This window comes from Corapipo altera, unplaced genomic scaffold (assembly GCF_003945725.1).
Source record: "Corapipo altera isolate COAL_440 unplaced genomic scaffold, ASM394572v1 0, whole genome shotgun sequence".
Lineage (NCBI taxonomy): Eukaryota > Metazoa > Chordata > Aves > Passeriformes > Pipridae > Corapipo > Corapipo altera.
Window position 1 is genome coordinate 49,797,962 of NW_020884872.1, and position 19,699 is coordinate 49,817,660.

The following is a 19,699-nucleotide window of genomic DNA, read 5'->3' on the forward strand; positions in this document are numbered from 1 at the left end:
CTGAGCTGATGTATTTTAAACTTAAATCTAAAGTAACATTATAGCTAAAAGAGTATGCTCTTTTAAAATCAGAAATAGATTCAATTTTTTTGTCAATAGCTTGTGATGGCTGTAGGTGATTTAGTTTTAAATGTTTTTTTACTTTAGCATAGAGTTCTCTACTAGGAGCTGTTGGATATGAGCACCAATATAAATCTGTCTCTTGACAGAGCTGCTGGCTCAGGATAACCTTTCTTTGTCCTTTGATGGAAGTTTTTTATCTTGCTGTTCCAGTTGCTTTTATCTGTTACTTCTGAGTTGAGCTGCAGAAAGGGCCACTGCTTTACATAACAACATTGCTACTTCTCCAGCATTTCATGTGCTCCTTGTTTCCTTGTTCGTGTTTTCACGTGATATACATTAAATTAAATGAAGAAAAGTTAATGCTGAGAAGTCAATTCAGTGTATGGTCAGCATATGGTCCTGGCATCATGCCAGGACATGCCAACAGCAGTCCTTTCTGTTTATCTCAGGAAAACTTACATGTCCACAGATAGAGCAAACTAATAATGTATGTTTTAATTACCAAGGCATCAGTGATGCATGAAAAAAAAAGACAGTAATAAAACTCTGTTTGCTGCAGAATCTGTGGTTGTGGCTCAGGTGAGTCAGGCTGTGCCGTATGTGGGTGCTGCAAGGCATGTGCTAGAGAACTGGATGGCCAGGAAGCAAGGCAAAGAGGAATCCTTGATGCTGTAAAAGAGATGATACCTTTAGATCTCTTGCTGGGTAAGTGATACGAAATTAGCAAGGTGGCTTTTAATTCTGTTTCTTACTGCACCTTTTTTCTCCTCAGTACATTTATTTACATACTTTATTATTACAGGACAGTTTCAGTATAATATTGTTAAAATGGATAAAATGGAGTTTATCAGTCAGATTTATTTGTTGGTTATGTAGCAAAGGGGGATCATTCTGTTACATGAAGTGTTTTAAGCTTACCCTTATTATAGATATCTGTACCACTTTGTGACCTGGGCTCTTATGATACTAATATTGATACTACAAAGTTGTTCTTGTCCTTTTTGGTATGTGAAAATTTTTCTATAATGCTTATATCAGGACTTGAACATTCTTAAACCAAAAAAGGGCTAATTCATATGAAACGTTTTAAGAATTTAAACAATTTTGGGCTTGGTTTAATAATAACACTTTCTGAAACTTTTTAGGGGAGAATTGAGATAACCATGGCAACACATAACTTAATATAGATATGTATATGCGTAAGTACTAAGTACTGCTCAGTGACGTTGGAATTGCCAGATTCATGAAAACCAGGAAATTAGGAAATAAAGCCTAAAACTTCTCCAAATTTTCTTAAGTCCTTTCATTGTTGTCAGAGCCATGTAAAGAGCAGCTAGTAAGTAGGTTTCAGTTTTCATTTACTTAACAACTTACAGGGGTTTTTGCCATCATAACAATCTTAAACATAATTTTACATATTTTATTTTCTTAATCTATTTAGCTGTCCCTGTTCCTGGAGTTAATATTGAAGAACACCTTCAGTTACGACAAGAAGAAAAGCGGCAACGGGTCAATAGGAGACATAGATTGGAAGAGGGAAGAGGTAAGTGACTTCTTGAGAAGAGGCTTGAGTAGCTTAAGAAACTACTTAGTCTGTTTTCTAGGAATGAAAATAGTCTTCCTTCAGTGAGGCAGTACAGTAATCAAACTAAAATCAGATTCTAAATAGCTAGCTTATGTTACCTAGCATGCTTTTAGAAAATTGGGAAAAATCTGTATATTTCACAAAGTCTGTGCGTAAGAACCAGAATTTTAATCGTGAAGAGGATTTTATATCGCTTTCACAAGTCAATTTATGTTTTTTTGCTGTTTCCTAGTTGAATAATAGCTTTTTAATATGTAGATGCTAAAACATTATTATATGAAGAGATGAAAAGACTGCAAGCCTGTTCAGTGCAGTTTACCTATAATATGAATTATTTAATTACTATAATAAATTATTCCATTTCTGTTGTATTATAGTAAGCAAAATTTCTTTTTAAAAAATTACCTTTTCTGTATTTGTATAGCATGAAAAATTTGACACAAACTGAATCAAAAGACAAAATGCTGCCACTTTTCAAAATTTTCTTATGTATTATCTACTTTGGTGTTGATTTTCCCCAGAAACAGTATGTACCTTGTCAGGTTTTCAGTACTCTTCTTGTTTTAAAATAGCTCTGTGTCTTTATCTGGCAAAAGTTGAGAGATCTAGACTGATAGAAACTATAATATTTTTGTGAAGAATGATGATGTGGTTGGTAAAATTATTGTGTGTTGAGAAGAAGAATTACTTATTGGGACATTATGATCTTCAAGTTCCTGCTGTGTTAGTAAATACCATTTTGATTCTTCTTTAGTGAATTAGATACTGGTTTGATTCAAACACAAAATGCGCCTCATGATCCAGCTTAGTTCCTAGACTCTATGCCACTGAATCTTTTGGTGCAAATCATGTCTTTATTTCACTTGCATTAAGAAATTACTGGTTTCACAACAAATAAAGAGCAACAAAGAAGAGAAAGGTTGTAGTTGTCTATGCATATGGAAAAGGATGGAATATTTATTTTTCTTTGAATCTTAATGGCTAAATTTAGCTATGAGGGGGAGAGGGAAGGCCTTTGGTTAGGTCATGTTGGAGCTCCATTTCATGCTGCTGGCAAATATTAGGTGCAGCTAACAACAATTTTTTCTTAATTCGTCATTGAATGCCTGGACATTATTGAAAGGTGCTGCTGTTCTGCCCATCAGTGATGACAGATCTGGAAGGTAAATTTCAGTTAAAAGAAAAAGAAGAGTAGCAGAGAAACATTTAAGTTTGCTTCTATTTCTGTGGTTAGAAGTAGAACTAGAGCAGCTTATCCCTTCTGTATGCCATCTGTCTCAAACAAAAATACAAGTCAGGTTAACAGTATCGGGGATGTATTTTTATTGTTGGTTTGATGAATGTATAGCAACTGTAGATAAAAAGATATTGCTGGCCAGCTTGTTGCACATGTTCATATTATATTCTCTATCAAAAGAACATGGAAATTCTATACCTGTGTGGCTGCAGGAGGTAGTGGGTATGCTTAGCTGGAAGACTTGGAGATTAGTCTCCTGTTTTGCTTCAGAATTACTGATGTGATAAAACTGGGAACAGTGTTTCACAAATACTTAGACATCTTGACTTATGAGTATTTGATTTGATAATTAATCTTGATTTACATCACCAGGTTAACAAGTTGGCGGTTTTTTGCTTCTCCGTCCAAATGTTGCAGTTTTCCATGAACTGGTGCAAAGAATAGCACCATTCTTGACAACTCTTATGGTGCTGCTCTTTTCATAAGAGAAATTAAGAACATTTAAATAGCATACTAGATTTTGTGTGCAAAAAGTTTTGCGGTCTGAAAAGACTTGGTTATACTAATGTTAAAAGAATAGGCAGGCTGCTTAGTTCTTCCAAGAAGTTCTAGTATTTGTGCATATGTAAAGGAAGAAATCCTTGCTAAAGAAATAGTTATTTAGAGATCCAAAGAAAGTTCTAACCTTTCAGTTTTCTGAAAACATTGCTTAGTCAGTTAAAGACCAGATTAGCTCTGTTAGGGCCTTTCCTTAATGTACACAGCATTTAGTTTGTCAGGATTCTGATTTCTGGGTTGTAGTGTGTTAATGGATGTCTTTTGTTCTTTTTATTAGAAACAAAGTGTGTGTAGTTTATCATAGTCGAGAATAGGAACCATCACTGAATGTTGCTGCTCACTCTTGAGTTACAGGCGATGACCTTCATTCAGTACAAATATTTTCATTAGATATTGAATGTTTTGTAAGCATTTCAACATAGGAAAGATTTTCAAGTAAATAGGAATATTTCATTCCTAAAACAGTCACGCAAATAAAACAGTCAAAAAATCACAAAGAAAACCTCTTGCACATTTGCCCTGTTATTGTTGTAATAAGAGTAAAGTTTAGGACAGAGGTGTAAGAGCACAAGTGCTGGAAGTCTACTGGTTTCCACACTGCAATTTTTTTAAGTGATCTAATTGTTTGTGCTTCTTTACCAAAACTCCATATTTATTCCTTTTATGGTGACCTCTGGTTTAAAAATATGTTCTAGCAATCCAGTTGAATTAAGGGAGAAAGTGATGGTTATGTCTACAGGTATGACATTCATTTAACTCCTTCCTGAAGTCAGTTATGATCTCTTGTATGGAAGATGAGAATGCTCATCTTTATTTGCATTTGTCTGAAAATATGAATTTAGATATTCTGGGTAGAAGTAGGTTGTCATTAACAGCTGCAATGTCAATGACCTAGTTCAATGCTACTATTACAACCAGTTGACTTACTTCTCAAATATTATTCAAGTAGCCTGGCACTTTTGTAAGGAACCTGTATATATGCTGTTCAGCAGCACCACAATGAGTGATAAAAAACTTCAGAAATTTTAGGTGCTTATCCTGAAGATTTCTCTGGTTTTTATCTTGAAATGAGTCACAGCAGATTAGATTAGACTTGCTATCATAGAATTGTAACCAGTAAATAATTTTTATGTTTAGAATCAGCTATTCATGTTGCTTCACTCGAGAAAGAAGTTTTGTTTTAGTGAAAAAAGTGATCCTTAAAATTAACAGTGGAAAAGAAGTGTTTCAATGTGGGATAATTAATTATTTCAAAAAACTTGAAAGTTGCTTAATATGGATTATATTTCTTTGCTCTTTTCAGTGCAACAAGTACGTACAGTGTGTTCAGGTGACCAGTTTTGCTCCTTTCTGTGACAGTGGTAATGAGCTACTTCATTCACTACTTTTCTGCTTCTGGCTTAATGGCTGTGACAGGAGCAGTGAAGAGGGTTCAAAATCAATTCCACATTTTTGAGTTGGGTGTATTACCTTTTCAGAAATAAAGCCAACTGTATTCATCACAGCTTCTATACTAAAATGTAATATCTCAGCGTAGTTATTCATGGAATTATCTCAGCTTTTCACTGTCATTTTGATAATTAGTCAAGGAGCTGATATACCATATGATGAAATTTTTTGCTTTTTCAGGATGGTTTGGAGGATGATGTGAGAGATGAGTATGGAAGTAGTTGCACTTCATTGCTTTCTGTGGTAATGAGGAATTTTTGTATGTTAGAATGTTCAGAATATGGTTAGATTATGTTTCCTTTCCTATGAAACACCAATGTTTTTACCCGTGGGGGCAATAAATTAAACCTTAATGGATTATAGAAATCTGTGGGCCTCACTGTACAATTAGTGTAATGAACCTAAGATTAGCATTTACTGGGGGAGGTATTTGAAATCATAGAATTTAGAAATAGCCAAAGATTTCAATTTATCACTTGAAGATAACTCCAGGGTTTTTTTTCAGAAGGCTGTGAGAACAGCTTTTTAAACTGTATTTAACTAATAAGCTAAAAAATACAGAAAGGGTTCTTAGTATGGTGATAATAAGTGGTCTCATGTTTCACTGGTACTTCACTACTACTCTTTCTCAGCCTATGATGTAAAAACCTTTAGGTGATCATTACTGAGATGCAGATTTGGTGTGTAATTAATCAAGATTTGTCTTTTGATGCCCTAATAGAAAAAGAAAAATTATTTTTCATCATTCTTATTCTACTTGCAACAACAAAAGAACCCACAGGAAATTTATTAATTTTAGTCAAAACTGCTGTGTTTTGAGACAAAGTTATCTGAGACGGCCTATATATGGGCATTTTTTCATTTTTCTGAAGTGTAACTGATTCATTTAATTCAGTACTTGGTTTTACCATGGTAGGCCAAATACTGTGAACCTGTTTAAGATCTGCGCAAGCCACTCAGAGCTTGGAATCAGTTTGTTAGTAACGCTGTTCTCTGTTCATTGCTGAACATGTACCTAAATACACAGCAGAAATATCTGTTCAAATGCAATATTCTGTATTAAATAATGGTGCATCTTCTTTCTGTAGTTTTACTTAAATATTTATTTTGATGCTTTCAACACTTGAAGGTTACATTTGTTTCAAAGTTCTCTAAACAAACAAAAACCAGTCAAAAAATCCCCTGTCTTTTTACATACATGACTTTCTTTCTAAGAATGCTTTCAAGACAAAGCTGTAGGTTTTTGTCCCTAATAACCAGCAGGTACGATTCTATGAAATTATGTTGTTGTATTTGAGTCTGTGATTCCTTTCTGCAAGAGCTGATTATCGTTGGTAAAACTGATGTTTAAAGTAGAAATGTTTGTATTTCTATTATAGTTTTAGAACTTGGATTTTCAGTAGACTCAATGAGAACAGTTCTGGTTAATATTTGCTGGTTTAATTTAATTTACTTTATGTATTTATATATGGAGATACATCTTTCATATTTATTTAACAATATATACAAAGTCAAGTATTCCGAAGGGAGAAAGTGCAAAAATTAAGATTATCATGCATTCTTCTTCCATCTCATTCTCTATTACTCCCATATTGCCTTTCATGCTTGTTTTGGCTAATGTGCACCTCTTCTTCCCCTTTGAAAGACCTTCATAATTTTTCTTCCACATCTGATTTGTACAATTTAATTATCAGTAGAAAGGAACTTTCAGACTACAGGAAGAGACATGTATCCTGTCTTTATTTTCAATTTTTTGAGCAAAAGTAGCAAACTGCAATTAACTTTAGTGCTTACGCAGCACAATGATATTCTCTATGCATATTTCTGACTTAAATTGCTACTCATAGTCTGAAAAATACAGTTTTAAACAACGTGCTTCATAACTATTATCTGTGCCTCATAGGAATATTAAATTTTGTTTCCTTTAAGGCTGTAGAGGTGGGACATTATCTCAGTATAATGTTTTCCACTTCTAGTGGAACTGAAACCAAGCATTTGTCTCCAGTTCTATTTTCTGAAATATTTTTCTTTAAAATTTGTCACCTGTTGACATATTAGATAACTATTTTTCTATATTAAGGTTTTGCTTCCCTATTTTATTATTGAAAAAAACCAAACACCACCACCACAAAAAAGAAATATGCTTTGTCTCTTACAAGGATTCAAGAAGCCAAAAATTTTTTACAACAGAAGATTGTACACCTAGGACTTTCCTCTGCAACCTTGATTTATACTGCTTTTCTTTGTACCTCATGGCACATGTGATCATGTACTATCTTTTAGGTAGCCTGTTATGTTCTGTGCACTGATGTGGAAGTCAGCATTTGAGATAATTAATTTTAGTCTTCTGTAATCACAGCTTACCAAATAGCATTTGTTTAGGGTAAGGTAGTAGAAGAAATCAAAATATGTGTAATATAAAATCAAACATTAATCTCTTTGATAGTAGTGCATAAGTGCTTAGCTGACCAAAATTGTAAAAGCATGCAAGTGCATGTAGGATGAGATCAATTGTGTACATTTTCCTGTAGTCCACTGTATGACTTAATAAATGCATTCTATTTGCTAGAAAATGAAATTACTTCTGTGGTTAAGTATTTTTCTCCTTTACTCTTTCAATTCACTGTCAAACAACATCTTTTTTGAAGGCCTGAATCTTGTAGGACCAAGAAAGAAAAGCTAATCTTGACATTTCCTTGGCTGGGGCTATTTAACCTTGCAGCTTAACTATGGGAAAACAGTCTGACAAAACCAAGGGAGAGCGTGAATGTTATTTTCCATCATATAGCAACTGATTTAAAATAGCGGGTCTGTAGTCTACCAGTGACTCCCCTTTGCTGATCTGTCACTTGAGCTTCTAAAATAATTGAGAATAGTGATAGATCATTTTTCCCCGTGCAGATCTATGTTAGAAGCTTCTAGAATATTTTTCCAAATAATACTCTGCAGGCATTTTCTAACAAAATAAACAAAGTGTCTAATACTTGGCTGGATAATTCATAGTACGTGAACTCTGCTCCCATTTTACAGACAACCAGCTGTAAGCAGAGGGCAGGTATGCTCTGTATGAATTATTCTAGTGTTCTGTTTCCTGTGTTGTTATTTTGGAGAGACAGGGAGGTACTTTACATCTTGCCAGCACGTGACCAAGGAGGCAGGTGTCACAAAGTGATCAAAATGTAGATGTTTCCTATTATATTATGATGGTGTTACGGATTTAGCATGCACAAAAAATCAAGGAGAATGACGGATTTACATTACATGAATTTGGGTACAAATTATAATGAGATGAAGATGCATTGCATTGAACTTTATTTTGGATTCAAGTTCATTACATAATAATGGTAAATGTAGAGTACATAGGAATATTCAGAAACGCAGATAAATCTTGCCCAGTCAGGTTTTATTGGTACAGAATTGTCATCTTGGCTAGGGACATACAATTCAGATGAGTAGCTTGGAAACTAATGACAACTGTGTGCTAGCACCATGCTGAAACTGACAACCTCTTATGCTTCCTAAGCATTTTCTGTCTCCCCCAAATCTCCTGTAGTTGTGTTACTCATCCTAATGTACTTCACTACCTTCTGTCTGGAATTACTCTTTTCTGCTCTTTGCTCTTAGCACTAAAATGCCAAAGGCTGCCTTCAGGGCTGTGTCTTGTTCCCCGCATTGTTTCTTGTGCAGGCCTTTTCTGGAACTTCAGAATCTTTGCCTAAGTTGTCTAGAGATCACTTCTTCTGTTCAGTCACCCACAAATATCTTAGATCCACACACTTAAAGCCACACTCCTTGCAATCCCTGCATCTCTTTTTGCAACTTTTTTCATACAAGTTTTACTTTTGTCATATTGTCCTGTCTGTTCTATATTTCTTGGGCTTTTAATTTCATTAGGAACTTCTCAGTAAGTTCCATTACTTTTTTCTTATTTTCTTCTGTTCATTCACCTTTCCTCTGTATCATTTGTCCTTCAAGCATTTTTAACTTTCATAATCTGCTTGTCAGTTGTCTCTTTCCCCTTTCTTGCCTTTTTCTAGTGTGCCTCAGTGTACTTCTCAGTATTTCTCCTCCAGCTTTGTAAGAAGCTAAGTGTAATTTATTGTCTAAGTCTAAACTGTGGAAAGTAGATTATTAAACACTGGTGGCCTGGTAGAAAGGAATTTTTACCCCCCCAAAAATATATATATATTAAATGGAAGCTCCAACTGAGAGGGGACTAAAAAGAGGAAGCAATAGCAAGAGAACTGAAGGAAGAATCTTCAAGATGAAGGTAAAGCAAATTATGATCTTGGTTTATCAGAAAGAGTTCTTAAATAACAAGGGTACTTATTCTGGGATAAAGAGTCCAGATGAATAAGGTAGAACCAAAATAAAAACTCTATGTTGTGTGTAGAAACAAACATGATTAAAGAGGTTTTGGGCCATTATATTATCTAACACATGTATGAATCTCAGAACTAGGGGGACAAGACAGTACTCTGTTTTTAAAACATTTTTCATTTTGGTTTTGCTAAAATTTGGGAACTTCGCTGTGTGAAGACAAGTTTCTTCATTTGAAGGTTCTAAAGCTACAAAGATCTGGCCTAACTTTAAATCTCTGTCCATTCTGTCTAGCATAAAGGAACTGATGGTCTAAAGGTGATAGCAGGAAACCTGACATAGTGGGCATTTATGAAAAGTTAGTCTACATGGTCTTGTTAATACAGGTCAGCTGAGGAATGAGAATATCAGTGAATTTGTAGCAGGAGGAGGAATACTTGTTTCTGAAGTTTCACATAATCTGTTTATAGAGTGACTTAAAGCCCGATATGGGGGGCCTTTGTTTACAGTCCATATAGTGACTGGATTTGGCAACCCATGGAATGGAGAGAGTCACTTGGCAGAATTGGTTGCACCTGACTCATGGTTTTGATTAAATGTGAGACTTCTGAAAGAAGGAGAAACCTCCGAAGAATTCTTGGTTTCATATTTAACCTATAAAACAGAGGAGAAATACAGATTAAACAAACAAACCACTTTTTCATGATCTACGTATACTCAGCCTCAGTTAAACATAGTACATCACTACCTAAGCCTAGATTTTTAAAAAGAAAAAGTGGTTTGGAAAAAATTTTAAGTACAGGTACCATTGCTTTTTTCAAATCAGGTCTTCTCTTTAAGACCTTTACATAGATGGAAAAATATTTTAAAAATAAATAGATTTCAAAATTAGTAAATAGATAAGAAAAAAGTCATATGATTTGAAAAATTTTCGTAATGGAAGAGTTGGTTTTGGTTGTTTTCTTTATAATTGATTCCTCTGCATTTTAAATATAGTAATTGTGAACAGTTTTATGATTATGTTTTTTAAATGTAACATTGATCTGATGGTATTATTCCAAATCAGTATTTTGAATGTAATATTGTATGATGTAAGGCATAATAATATTCTTTTTATCTAATAAAGGCAATAATGGATATTTGCTATCAAATTTTACTCTAGTGTGAGTCTGTATCTCTGTTGCTTGGAGTACAGTTGCATACTTAGAGGTTCAGGTAAAACTGTCACTGTGGGATACTTATTATTTCTTTGTGTAATATTTGGTCCTATTATGAAGAAATGGCAACTTTCTTTTAAGGCATTTTGAATTTAAGAAAAGAAGATTACTATATAATAATTATTCTTTATGTTTTTTTCATTGCTTTTAATTTGAATTTTGTTTAACACACTGTTTCCATTTTGTGAGCTTTCCTATGCATGTGCAAAATGTTTCTCCTCAGGCCCCCTTGTATTTCCTGGTCCTATTTTTATGAACCATCGAGAACAGGCTCTAGCCAGAATCAGACCCCATCCAGCACAGCTAAAGCATAAACGGGACAAGCACAAAGGTATTTGGTCTTCCTTATTGGCTAGGGTGGAAATAAGCCCATCCTCCCAGTCACTCCTACCATGCGCTGCATCTGTCTTTTCAAAGAACTGCACAAAATGAGTTCTACCTTTCTTTCTGTTAGTATCTTGTTACCTGAGGAGAAAGAAAATGCATTTAAATGTTGACCTTTTTTTAAAAGGTGTGCATGTTCGTTAGTCTGTATTATCTTTGTTTTTCTTCCTTTTTTTTAATGAAATATGCATTGTCTTTCTGTGTGTCTTTTCTCATTTTAATGCTGTCTCATTCCTAACATTCTTTAATTTTACTGTAGGGACTTAGTGCCTTAGTGTGACTCAGACTGCTGCATTGCATTTGGGTTGGGGTTTTTTGAGCCTTCATGTTGTATATACAGGGTGATTACTTCAGCGTGTCAATTCCAGACTTGTTAATTCTGGCATAAATTTTTTTCATAGGTAGATTGTCTTTCAACAGGCGTTTTGCAGAAATAAAATATTTAAAATAATGTAAACACTACTTTTTGCTAGTTTTGAGTGGGGAGAATACAAGTCAAAGTACAGGTTTTACCCTGCAATATTCCTGAGTGAAAAGGCTTTTGCAGAGTGTAAGTGAGGTGTCTGATATGTCAGACATTTTTGTATGTCTGCCAAGCCAGTTCATTATATCTTGGATTTCTAAATGTGTAATTTGTTCAGATATAAACTATTTATATATATTTTTAGAAATATGTGATTACTTAAATTATGTGTATTACTAAAAATTTCAACTGAATTTATTGAAGTTGAGCAGAATAAATATGTAAAATGGAGATTACAGTCCTGATAAGTTGAAAGCTCCTAAAATGGTCAGAGGCCATCACGCTTCAGCTATTTTCTAGAGAATAGCTAAATATTAAAAGGATTGTTAGTATGGCATTTCAGTTGAATTAATGGAAGTTGCTGATGGTATTTGGCATGTATGCAAACAAATTGTATGACAGTTTGAAGCCTTTTGGGATACATTTTCAATGTGGGTGGGTGATAGGCTTGCCTAGTTATGAACATACTGTATCATGAAATCATCTTAAGTTTATTTTATGGAAATGAAAGCAAGATCTGGTCCTTTGTATCTGTATAACACATATTCCATTTATTTGGAAGGCATATAGTGTGAGCTTTAAGTCTTGATGGATTAAGTAGAATAACCTACCGTGATCTCACTGAGAGAGATTGGGAACTGAAAGACAAAACACACTGAACCTGAGTGCTGTCATTTGAGTGGCAGTTTGCTGATGACCAATGTTCTTGAACTGGGTATTACTGCTAGTTGTACTGCTTGCAAACCCTTGACTCCACAGGCAGCTGTATAAGGAGTATACTCATCCTACCTACATCTGTACTTTTTCAGCTCGTGTTAGTTGTTGGAGTTCACTTCAGCTCACTTATTTCCTTACAGGAAGTATGTTCATTGGTGTCAGTTTGAGGTTTATGTTGCTTCTTGGAGTTGTATGAGCAGTGCAAAGGTCTGTATTGTGCAAAGATTTTTTTCAGATGTGCTCTATAGAACTGAACATTTATTTTTCCTTGAGGAAGGCTATATGCTTCAGAAGATATCCTCTCAAAAGACAGCCATAAATTCCACTAGAAACTAGAAATGCCCCTTCACTTCTGGAAGAGGTTTCAAGGGAAAAAGGAAAACTGGCGAAGTGGGTTTTTACAAAGTAATGGGCAAGGTGAGAATTGTGCAAAAGATGAGTTATGTCTTTTATCTTAGAAGGCATGCCTCTTTTCTAGACACAGAATGTAAAATCAATAATAGAGCAATGAGGCAGAGATGTTGGCTTCAATAAAAGAACACTTTAACATTGAAATCAGCAAGTTCTTTGTTTATTTTTGAATGTAATGCTTTCCAAACCATCATCCTTACTTCAGATATTTCTGCTATAGTAGTCTTGTTAGTCTTTACACCAACCAGACCTTCAAGATCTTTGGGCAATGAAAATTTAGTTCGACTGGTAGTACTGATGAGGCCAGTACCAAAAATGCTGGTACTGACCTGTTCCCACTTCAACACTTACAGCTGCAGAACTTCTCTTGATAATGACATTTTAACTTGAATGTGGACAACTTCTTTAGGACTGACAGTTATGGTCTAATATAAAAAGTATATTTGATATATATTTGTACATATTATCAAATCGTAGAATAGATTGGGTTGGAAGGGACCTTAAAGATCGTCTAGTTCCAAGGCCCTGCTGTGGACAGGAACACCTTCTGCCGGACCAGGTTGCTCAGAGCTCCACCCAACCTGGCCTTGAACACTTGAAGGGATGGGACATCCACAATTTCTCTGGGCAACCTGTTCCAGTGTCTCACCACCCTCACGGTAAAGAACTTTTTCCTAAGAATCTACATGTCTATCACTTGTCAGATTCTTTTGTTGGATTGTCCAGTTGAAAACTCCTTCAACTTCATTAAAACAACCATTTTCTAGAAATCTTGCCACTGTCATTTTCTCTTTGTACATTTATAGGGTCTGCACATCAAGATCCCTGTTATTACAAAAAAATGCATATTAAGTATAATCATAGTCTTTCTGATCTGTGTCTGTGTCACCATCACAAGAATAAATAGAAGGGATTAGGTACCGCCTTCTTGGCATTCATGGAGTGCTTTGACACTAGAAAGAAAAATGAGCTTGTGCTTCATCCTCATTCTTTAATGAGGTGATGAGTTGTCAGTCTGCATCTCCAGTCCCCATGGACTTCATCACTGGAGATCTGAGTAAAACAGGATAATGAAAGTCTGTAAAATTTTCTAAACTGCAGAAATGAACTGAGTAACAATTAAAAAGTAAGTGGGTTCATTGTGTCAGTAAAGATTCTGCAAGTGAATGCCACCTTTTTTCTGTATTTTAAAGTAGTGGCAAATGTTCTAAAAAATGTGAAACAAATACCCTCAAAAGGACAAAGAATAGATGAAGCTGAACCTGCACGGATGGAACAAGATATATGTCAACCGTTTTGCAAATGCTAATACAAAATTATCAGATGTTCAAGAAAAATTACTTGTAATTTACGTTTTAACTTTTTTACTGTGTGAAGCACTCATTGGAGTGAGAGAGCTGACAATGAAAACCTACGTCTAAGAAGACTGAGTTTATAATTAGAATGCAAGTTTATTATCACTTTATAACACTGTAGCTATAAAGTTGGTTACAGATATTTCAGCTGAAACCTGTGGTGGACAACCAAGAATCTGCAGGCACAGGCTGATCTGTTCAAAATACTTGAACATCTCTAAACATGTATATAAAGTGTGTAAATTATATTAAGACATTCAAAACATTCTGTGAAGGTGGAACATCGCAGAGACTAGCCAGTCTTGACCAATATGTTTTAACTGTATAAACAGAACAAAGACTTTTTTGGCAAATGGTCTGAAGAGAGACAGTTTTAAAAATTTTTTATGTACAGTCATATTGTATTAAAGCTTTTCATCTGTGGGGTGAAGACATGTATTTAACATCTTTAGAAATGCTTCTTCCCTCCTCCAAAGATGGGCGATCAGTGAGAAACGAAATGCGACCTTTACTGCTGCTGAGGAACCCTAATAAAATGGTTTTCCTCTGATCTGGACCAAGAGTCCAAAATGGCATTCTGTAATGATGTTGGGGTTGTTTTGTTGGTTTTTTTCTAGAAGAACTCTCATTTATAGCTTGTTACTTACCTTGCTGTTGGGGCTGAATGAACCTTTTCCTTTGTTCCTGGAAAGCAGTAGGTTTTTTTGTGGCAGTCATGTTGACCAAGAGGACTTTTAAAGTATGTTTCACAAAGGGGAAAAATTGCCTTCAGGAGTTCAGAGTTTTCTAAGGAAAATGGAGTGATAGTGGGTATTGGTTGGTTGTATTTCCAGTTATCTTGCTTTCCTTCCCCACCTGTATGAGATATCAAAGATGGAAACCCATCATTGTGAAGTTATTCATGGAGCCTACGCCTTGGTGCTGACAGCAGGAAGCACGTCAGAGCTTTTCCTTGGTGCTTGCCTCTCTCTGAGAGGTGGAGTCATCCAAGTTTCTGTTCAGTGGTAGCCCAGTTGGATAACACTGGACATACTAACTTGCTCTGTTTAACAGCTCCAGTTGTTCAACAAGAAGAGTCTCTGCTTTGGTAGTCTTTTTATGCTTCCATTTCAGAAACAGTGGTTTTGATATTATATTACTTTTTACTAAATGAATATGAGCACAGTTGTTTGAAGAAAAGCAAGTGTCTATCTCCATAGTTAAGAGCTGTTCCTTGAGACACATAAAGTCCTTATCAAGTTTTGAAGATTCAAACAATTCAAAACTCTTGAGACAGTTATTAACCACACAAAGAAGGCTGAGCGGAGTTGCCTCTTCAGTTTGCAGATTTCACTCTTAAGCAAAGTAAAATATGTGTCGAAGACAGTTGCTTCCTTTCCTGTGTTCTTAAAGGGTTTGAGAAGTTAGCTTTGGAATTTGAAAATTTAGAATCATGTTTTATTTACAGGTAGTATCACATATTTATCAATTGAGAAAACAGCAATCCTCAGCTTTTTATTAGTAGTTGTTGAAGCTCTTTAGAGCAGTATATTTTTCTTACAGTGAGGCAGAAAATGCATATGTAACTGTTTAAATGGCTGTAAATCACTTGATGTGCCACTGTTATGTGACCAGAGTAGAACTACTGCTAAATTTTGTTAATATGACTGTGCATAGATGACGTGGTTACTGTGTCCGATTTGTTTCATTGTAGGAAGTACATGCAACCATGACACATTTTTACTGGACATGTACATTCCTGGCAGATGGTTATTGAAGTGCATTTACACAATGGGAGAACTTTTTCATTTGTCATCAGTGTCTGAGGGAGGAGAGGAGACAGGGGCCACACGTAGACTTTCAGAATAATTAGCTTCTTTCTACTCCTGTCCAAAAATCTTGTGTGAAATAGGGAAGCAGTAAGTAGGCTGCTTGCTGACTAAATAATTCTGGTGGTAGTATTAGCAGCTAGAAGCATCTCTTGATTACTTTGGCATGTAGAGTTTATTGCAAAAGTAGGCATAAAAAGTTCAAAGGTACTGTATTTGAGAAATAGTCAAATTGTTAAATAAAATAATGGGAGCTTGTTAAGGCAGAATTACAGGACTAGGAGGATAACTATTTTTAGGGAGCAGGGGGAATGGTTTGTTGTTAAGTAATAGTTCTGTCTCTTTGTATTTGCTTTTTTTGTTAATACACAAAAAGCTGCAGGCAGACCTTCACAAATACTGAGATAAACCTCAGAAATCCCATGGCAGTTCTGAGAGACTGACAGTTCTTTTACAAGTCCATTTCACACATAGCCAGCATGAAGTGCAAGTATAATTCTTTTTGATGAAGAGCACCCACATTTTCAAAGGGATACTTTACCTATGCTATTAAACCTAATTCTTCAAAAGCATCAATACTTATATGCACTGTTCCTTTACAGATGTGAACTACATGGTGATTCATGTAATTTCTGTACTCAGCCATCACTAGAAAATAGCTTTATTTCTAAAACAGTAAAATTTTTTTAAAACTGGTTTGTAAAAAAATGGTGAAATTACTGTATCAACAGTTTCCTTGCAGTAAGAAGAAAAGTTTGAGCAATATGTATAAAAGCAGAATTATATTTTAAAAATATTTGTAAGTCTGTAATTGCAGTGCTTCACACAGGGAATAATAAAGTCTTGGAGTTCAGACTTCCACTGATGATTATTCAGGAAAACATGTAGAAATTCTAAGTATAGATCTAAATTAACAATACTTTGAATGTTTTGTTAATAAAGCAGTACACAGTCAGAATTATCACAAAATGTGGAATCTCCTTTACGCATTTATTTTTTGCTTTGTGTATTTTTCTCTCTTTCTCTATGCTAGACACAGTGTAACTAAAGTCATAGAATCATAGAATAGAATCATAGAATAGATTGGGTTGGAAAAGACCTCCAAGATCATCAAGTCCAACCTCTGATCCAACTCCAGTTACTATATCATGGCACTAAGGGCTACATCCAATCTCTTTTTAAAAACCTCCAGGGATGGTGAATCCACCACCTCAAGTCTAATAGATGATGTAAACATTCTGATTTCTGGAGAAGATGTTGACTTGCGAGAAGTTTAGGAATAATACACTTCACTTCAGTGCTTTTGTCTAATGTGGGAGCGGTTTGACTTTAGGAACCAATAATGCACTTCTAAAAATGTACTAAAACAGACAGGAAATAGACACACTCTTAGTGAGTATGACTGCATTGTTGGAAATGAGCTGTGTCAATAGTTGTTAGTTACTTAAAATAATACCTCTGTGGCCAAGTTGGAGTCAAGTAAAATCCTTCACAAGTAGTAATTGATAAAAGTAGACTAGGCTATGCCTGTTGAGTTTAACTGCAGTCCTGTCTACTTAATAATGCTGTTTTATTGAAGAATGAAAGTGATGGTTATCAAGCAAAGCTGCTGAATTTTGAATTTTCTGTTTTGCTGGTTCCTTTTGTCTTCTCTTTGGGAAGTTTCTGCTTTAGAGGATGAGATATTTTCCTATCTGTACCTTTGTATTACATTGTTTCAAAGTAGAGTTTCTGTCATCTTCCACATCTACTTGGATGCTACATTTCGAGCTTGTCTCTCTTACTACTGTGTGAGTTCTCTCTCCTACCTTACAAGTGGAGGGGTGGGGAGTTATTTACTGTTCTTGTTCTGTTCATTATTCTAGAATAACTTTTTTAGAATACATGGGGATATAATTATAAGTTTTGTTTATAGATGGAAGTGGAGAAAGAGGTGAGAAGGATGCCAGCAAAATCACAACCTATCCACCAGGGGCTGTCCGCTTTGACTGTGAACTGCGAGCTGTACAAGTCAGTTGTGGATTTCACCATTCAGGTAAAAACAAATAATTCTATGCTAATTATAGCATAGATTTATTTTTTTTAATGTTGTCATACATGTTTTCACTGGTTTTTGTTTAATTTTCAATAAGTATGTACGTAGGAGTGTTAAAAATTGAAAATGTTGACAGTATCATTTTGTAGCCTACTACACTGTCATAGAATTGTAGAACATTTTGAGTTGAAAGGGACCCACAAGGATCAAGTCCAACTCCTGGCTCTGCGCAACACATCCCAAGAGTCACACCACGTGCCTGAGAGCATTGTCCAAACGCTTCTTGAACTCTGTCAGGCTTGATGCTATGACTGCTTCCCTGGGGAGCCTGTTCCAGTGCCCAACCACCCTCTGAATGAAGAACTTTTTCCTGATATCTAACCTGAACCTCCCCTGACACAACTTCATGCTGTTTAATCACATTTAGACTAAAGTAAGATCACTACATCACCTCCAACCATGAAAGGCAACTCACTGTCCTTCAACAGTGAAAAGGACTATAAGTATCATATATTGAGTTACATAAGAGCTTGTAAGCGGTTTTTGAGTCAGTTCAAAACATCTGCATAGCAGAGCTCTAGTTCTGCATAGAGGTGCTAGCTGTAATGGGTTGTGGAATCTCTAACTGTAGATCTCTGTTTCAGTAGGGATCATTAACTGTGCTACTCAGAAAGGCTAATCAGCTCTGGTGCAGTACCATGTCATGTGCATATGTCAGAAAAATATTTTGTTGTTTTCCAGTGGTTTTGATGGAGAATGGTGATGTTTACACATTTGGATATGGGCAGCATGGGCAACTTGGACACGGTGATGTTAATTCCAGGTGAGCTGGTAATTAAAGGACAAGATTGTGTATTCTGTACTGCTGCACAAGAAATGGCTAAATTTCTGGTTCTCTGTAGCTGACAAGTGTGAAAATTCAAGTATAGATCAAATAAGGTTGATAAGCTCTCGTTCTGAATTTACTCCCCATAATCCCCTGAGTATAAATACAATAACAGTATTTTTGTACTCTGTAAGTAATTTGTTTGATACATGAAGGCTTCTGTGCCTAAGTATTAGCATAACTGTGATAATTGAGTTTGAAATGCTTCTGTCTTCAATTCTCCCTACCTATATGAGAATGACATTGAAGTCTTATTGAGATTTCATTATTTTTGTAAAATAGTACATATGCAATAATGCAAATAGTATGATATCATAAACCTAGATTACCCTGATTCTGTTAAATCATTGATAACAGTTCAGTTATGATAAAGTCTAATTTTGTTCATCATTAATGTCCAAAATTAAGTCATAAAACTTTGGTCTCAGCTGGATTTTGTAGTCACTGATTTTGGGTTGCAGGAGAGTGATGTGTGTTATCTTTGTAGTCAATGGAAATAGAGAAGTCAACAGAGCGTGGAGAGCTGTTTGACTAACTACCCACTATTATCTGACTTAGGTATGCTCAGTAGCTCTGTAGACTTTATAGGCTTGATTTCCATTGACTACAGTGAGAGCATAGATAATTAAATACAGATGTCTTTAATGTGCAGCTCAATTTCACCCTTGGTATCTCATCATTAGAATCTCATCTGTTCATTAAAGTAAAAAAAAAATCAACGTCCTTCACTAAAAGGAAAAGCGATTAAGGTCTTTGGACATGTACATATACCATATAATGCATACAATGGTGGTTTTATGTAGTAGGAATCTTTGAGACTTTGTGTATGTCCAGTAATGCTCCGTATCCTTATGTAAAAGGCATACGGAGTGGAGCATCCATGACCTGTCTTCAGTTCTGTCATTTCTCTTGTAGCAGCGAGGTAAAAATTACTGAACATCTGTCCTCCTAATCTCTTTGGAGACTTCCAAACCATTTCTTTTGTCGAGTTTCTGAAGAAATCTTCATCATCTTAAAACTTTCATTGGATTCACTAAGCCAAAGGGGGAGAGGAAAGAAAGAAAGAAAGAAAGGAATTATACTGGAAATGTTACCTTGTATTGACTGCTGTGCCTGATAATAGTCTCTAAACTGTTTACCCCTACCCAGTT

The 19,699-nt window shown here is 35.3% G+C and overlaps 1 protein-coding gene across 13 annotated transcripts in view; it reads left to right on the top strand.

Moving 5' to 3' along the window:
* The window catches only part of MYCBP2 (MYC binding protein 2, E3 ubiquitin protein ligase), a 185,090-nt gene that overhangs the window by 56,156 nt on the left and 109,235 nt on the right, over window positions 1–19,699 (top strand). For 10 of the 13 annotated variants that reach the window (XM_027646293.1, XM_027646300.1, XM_027646346.1 and 7 more), the window contains exons 16-20: window positions 623–768; window positions 1,505–1,606; window positions 10,653–10,760; window positions 17,543–17,662; window positions 18,404–18,485. In XM_027646293.1, coding sequence (XP_027502094.1) covers window positions 623–768; window positions 1,505–1,606; window positions 10,653–10,760; window positions 17,543–17,662; window positions 18,404–18,485 — 558 coding nt within the window. Of the gene's footprint in view, window positions 1–622; window positions 769–1,504; window positions 1,607–10,652; window positions 10,761–17,542; window positions 17,663–18,403; window positions 18,486–19,699 lie in introns of those variants that run through there. The other 3 variants (XM_027646384.1, XM_027646393.1, XM_027646327.1) reach the window with 2 other exon arrangements.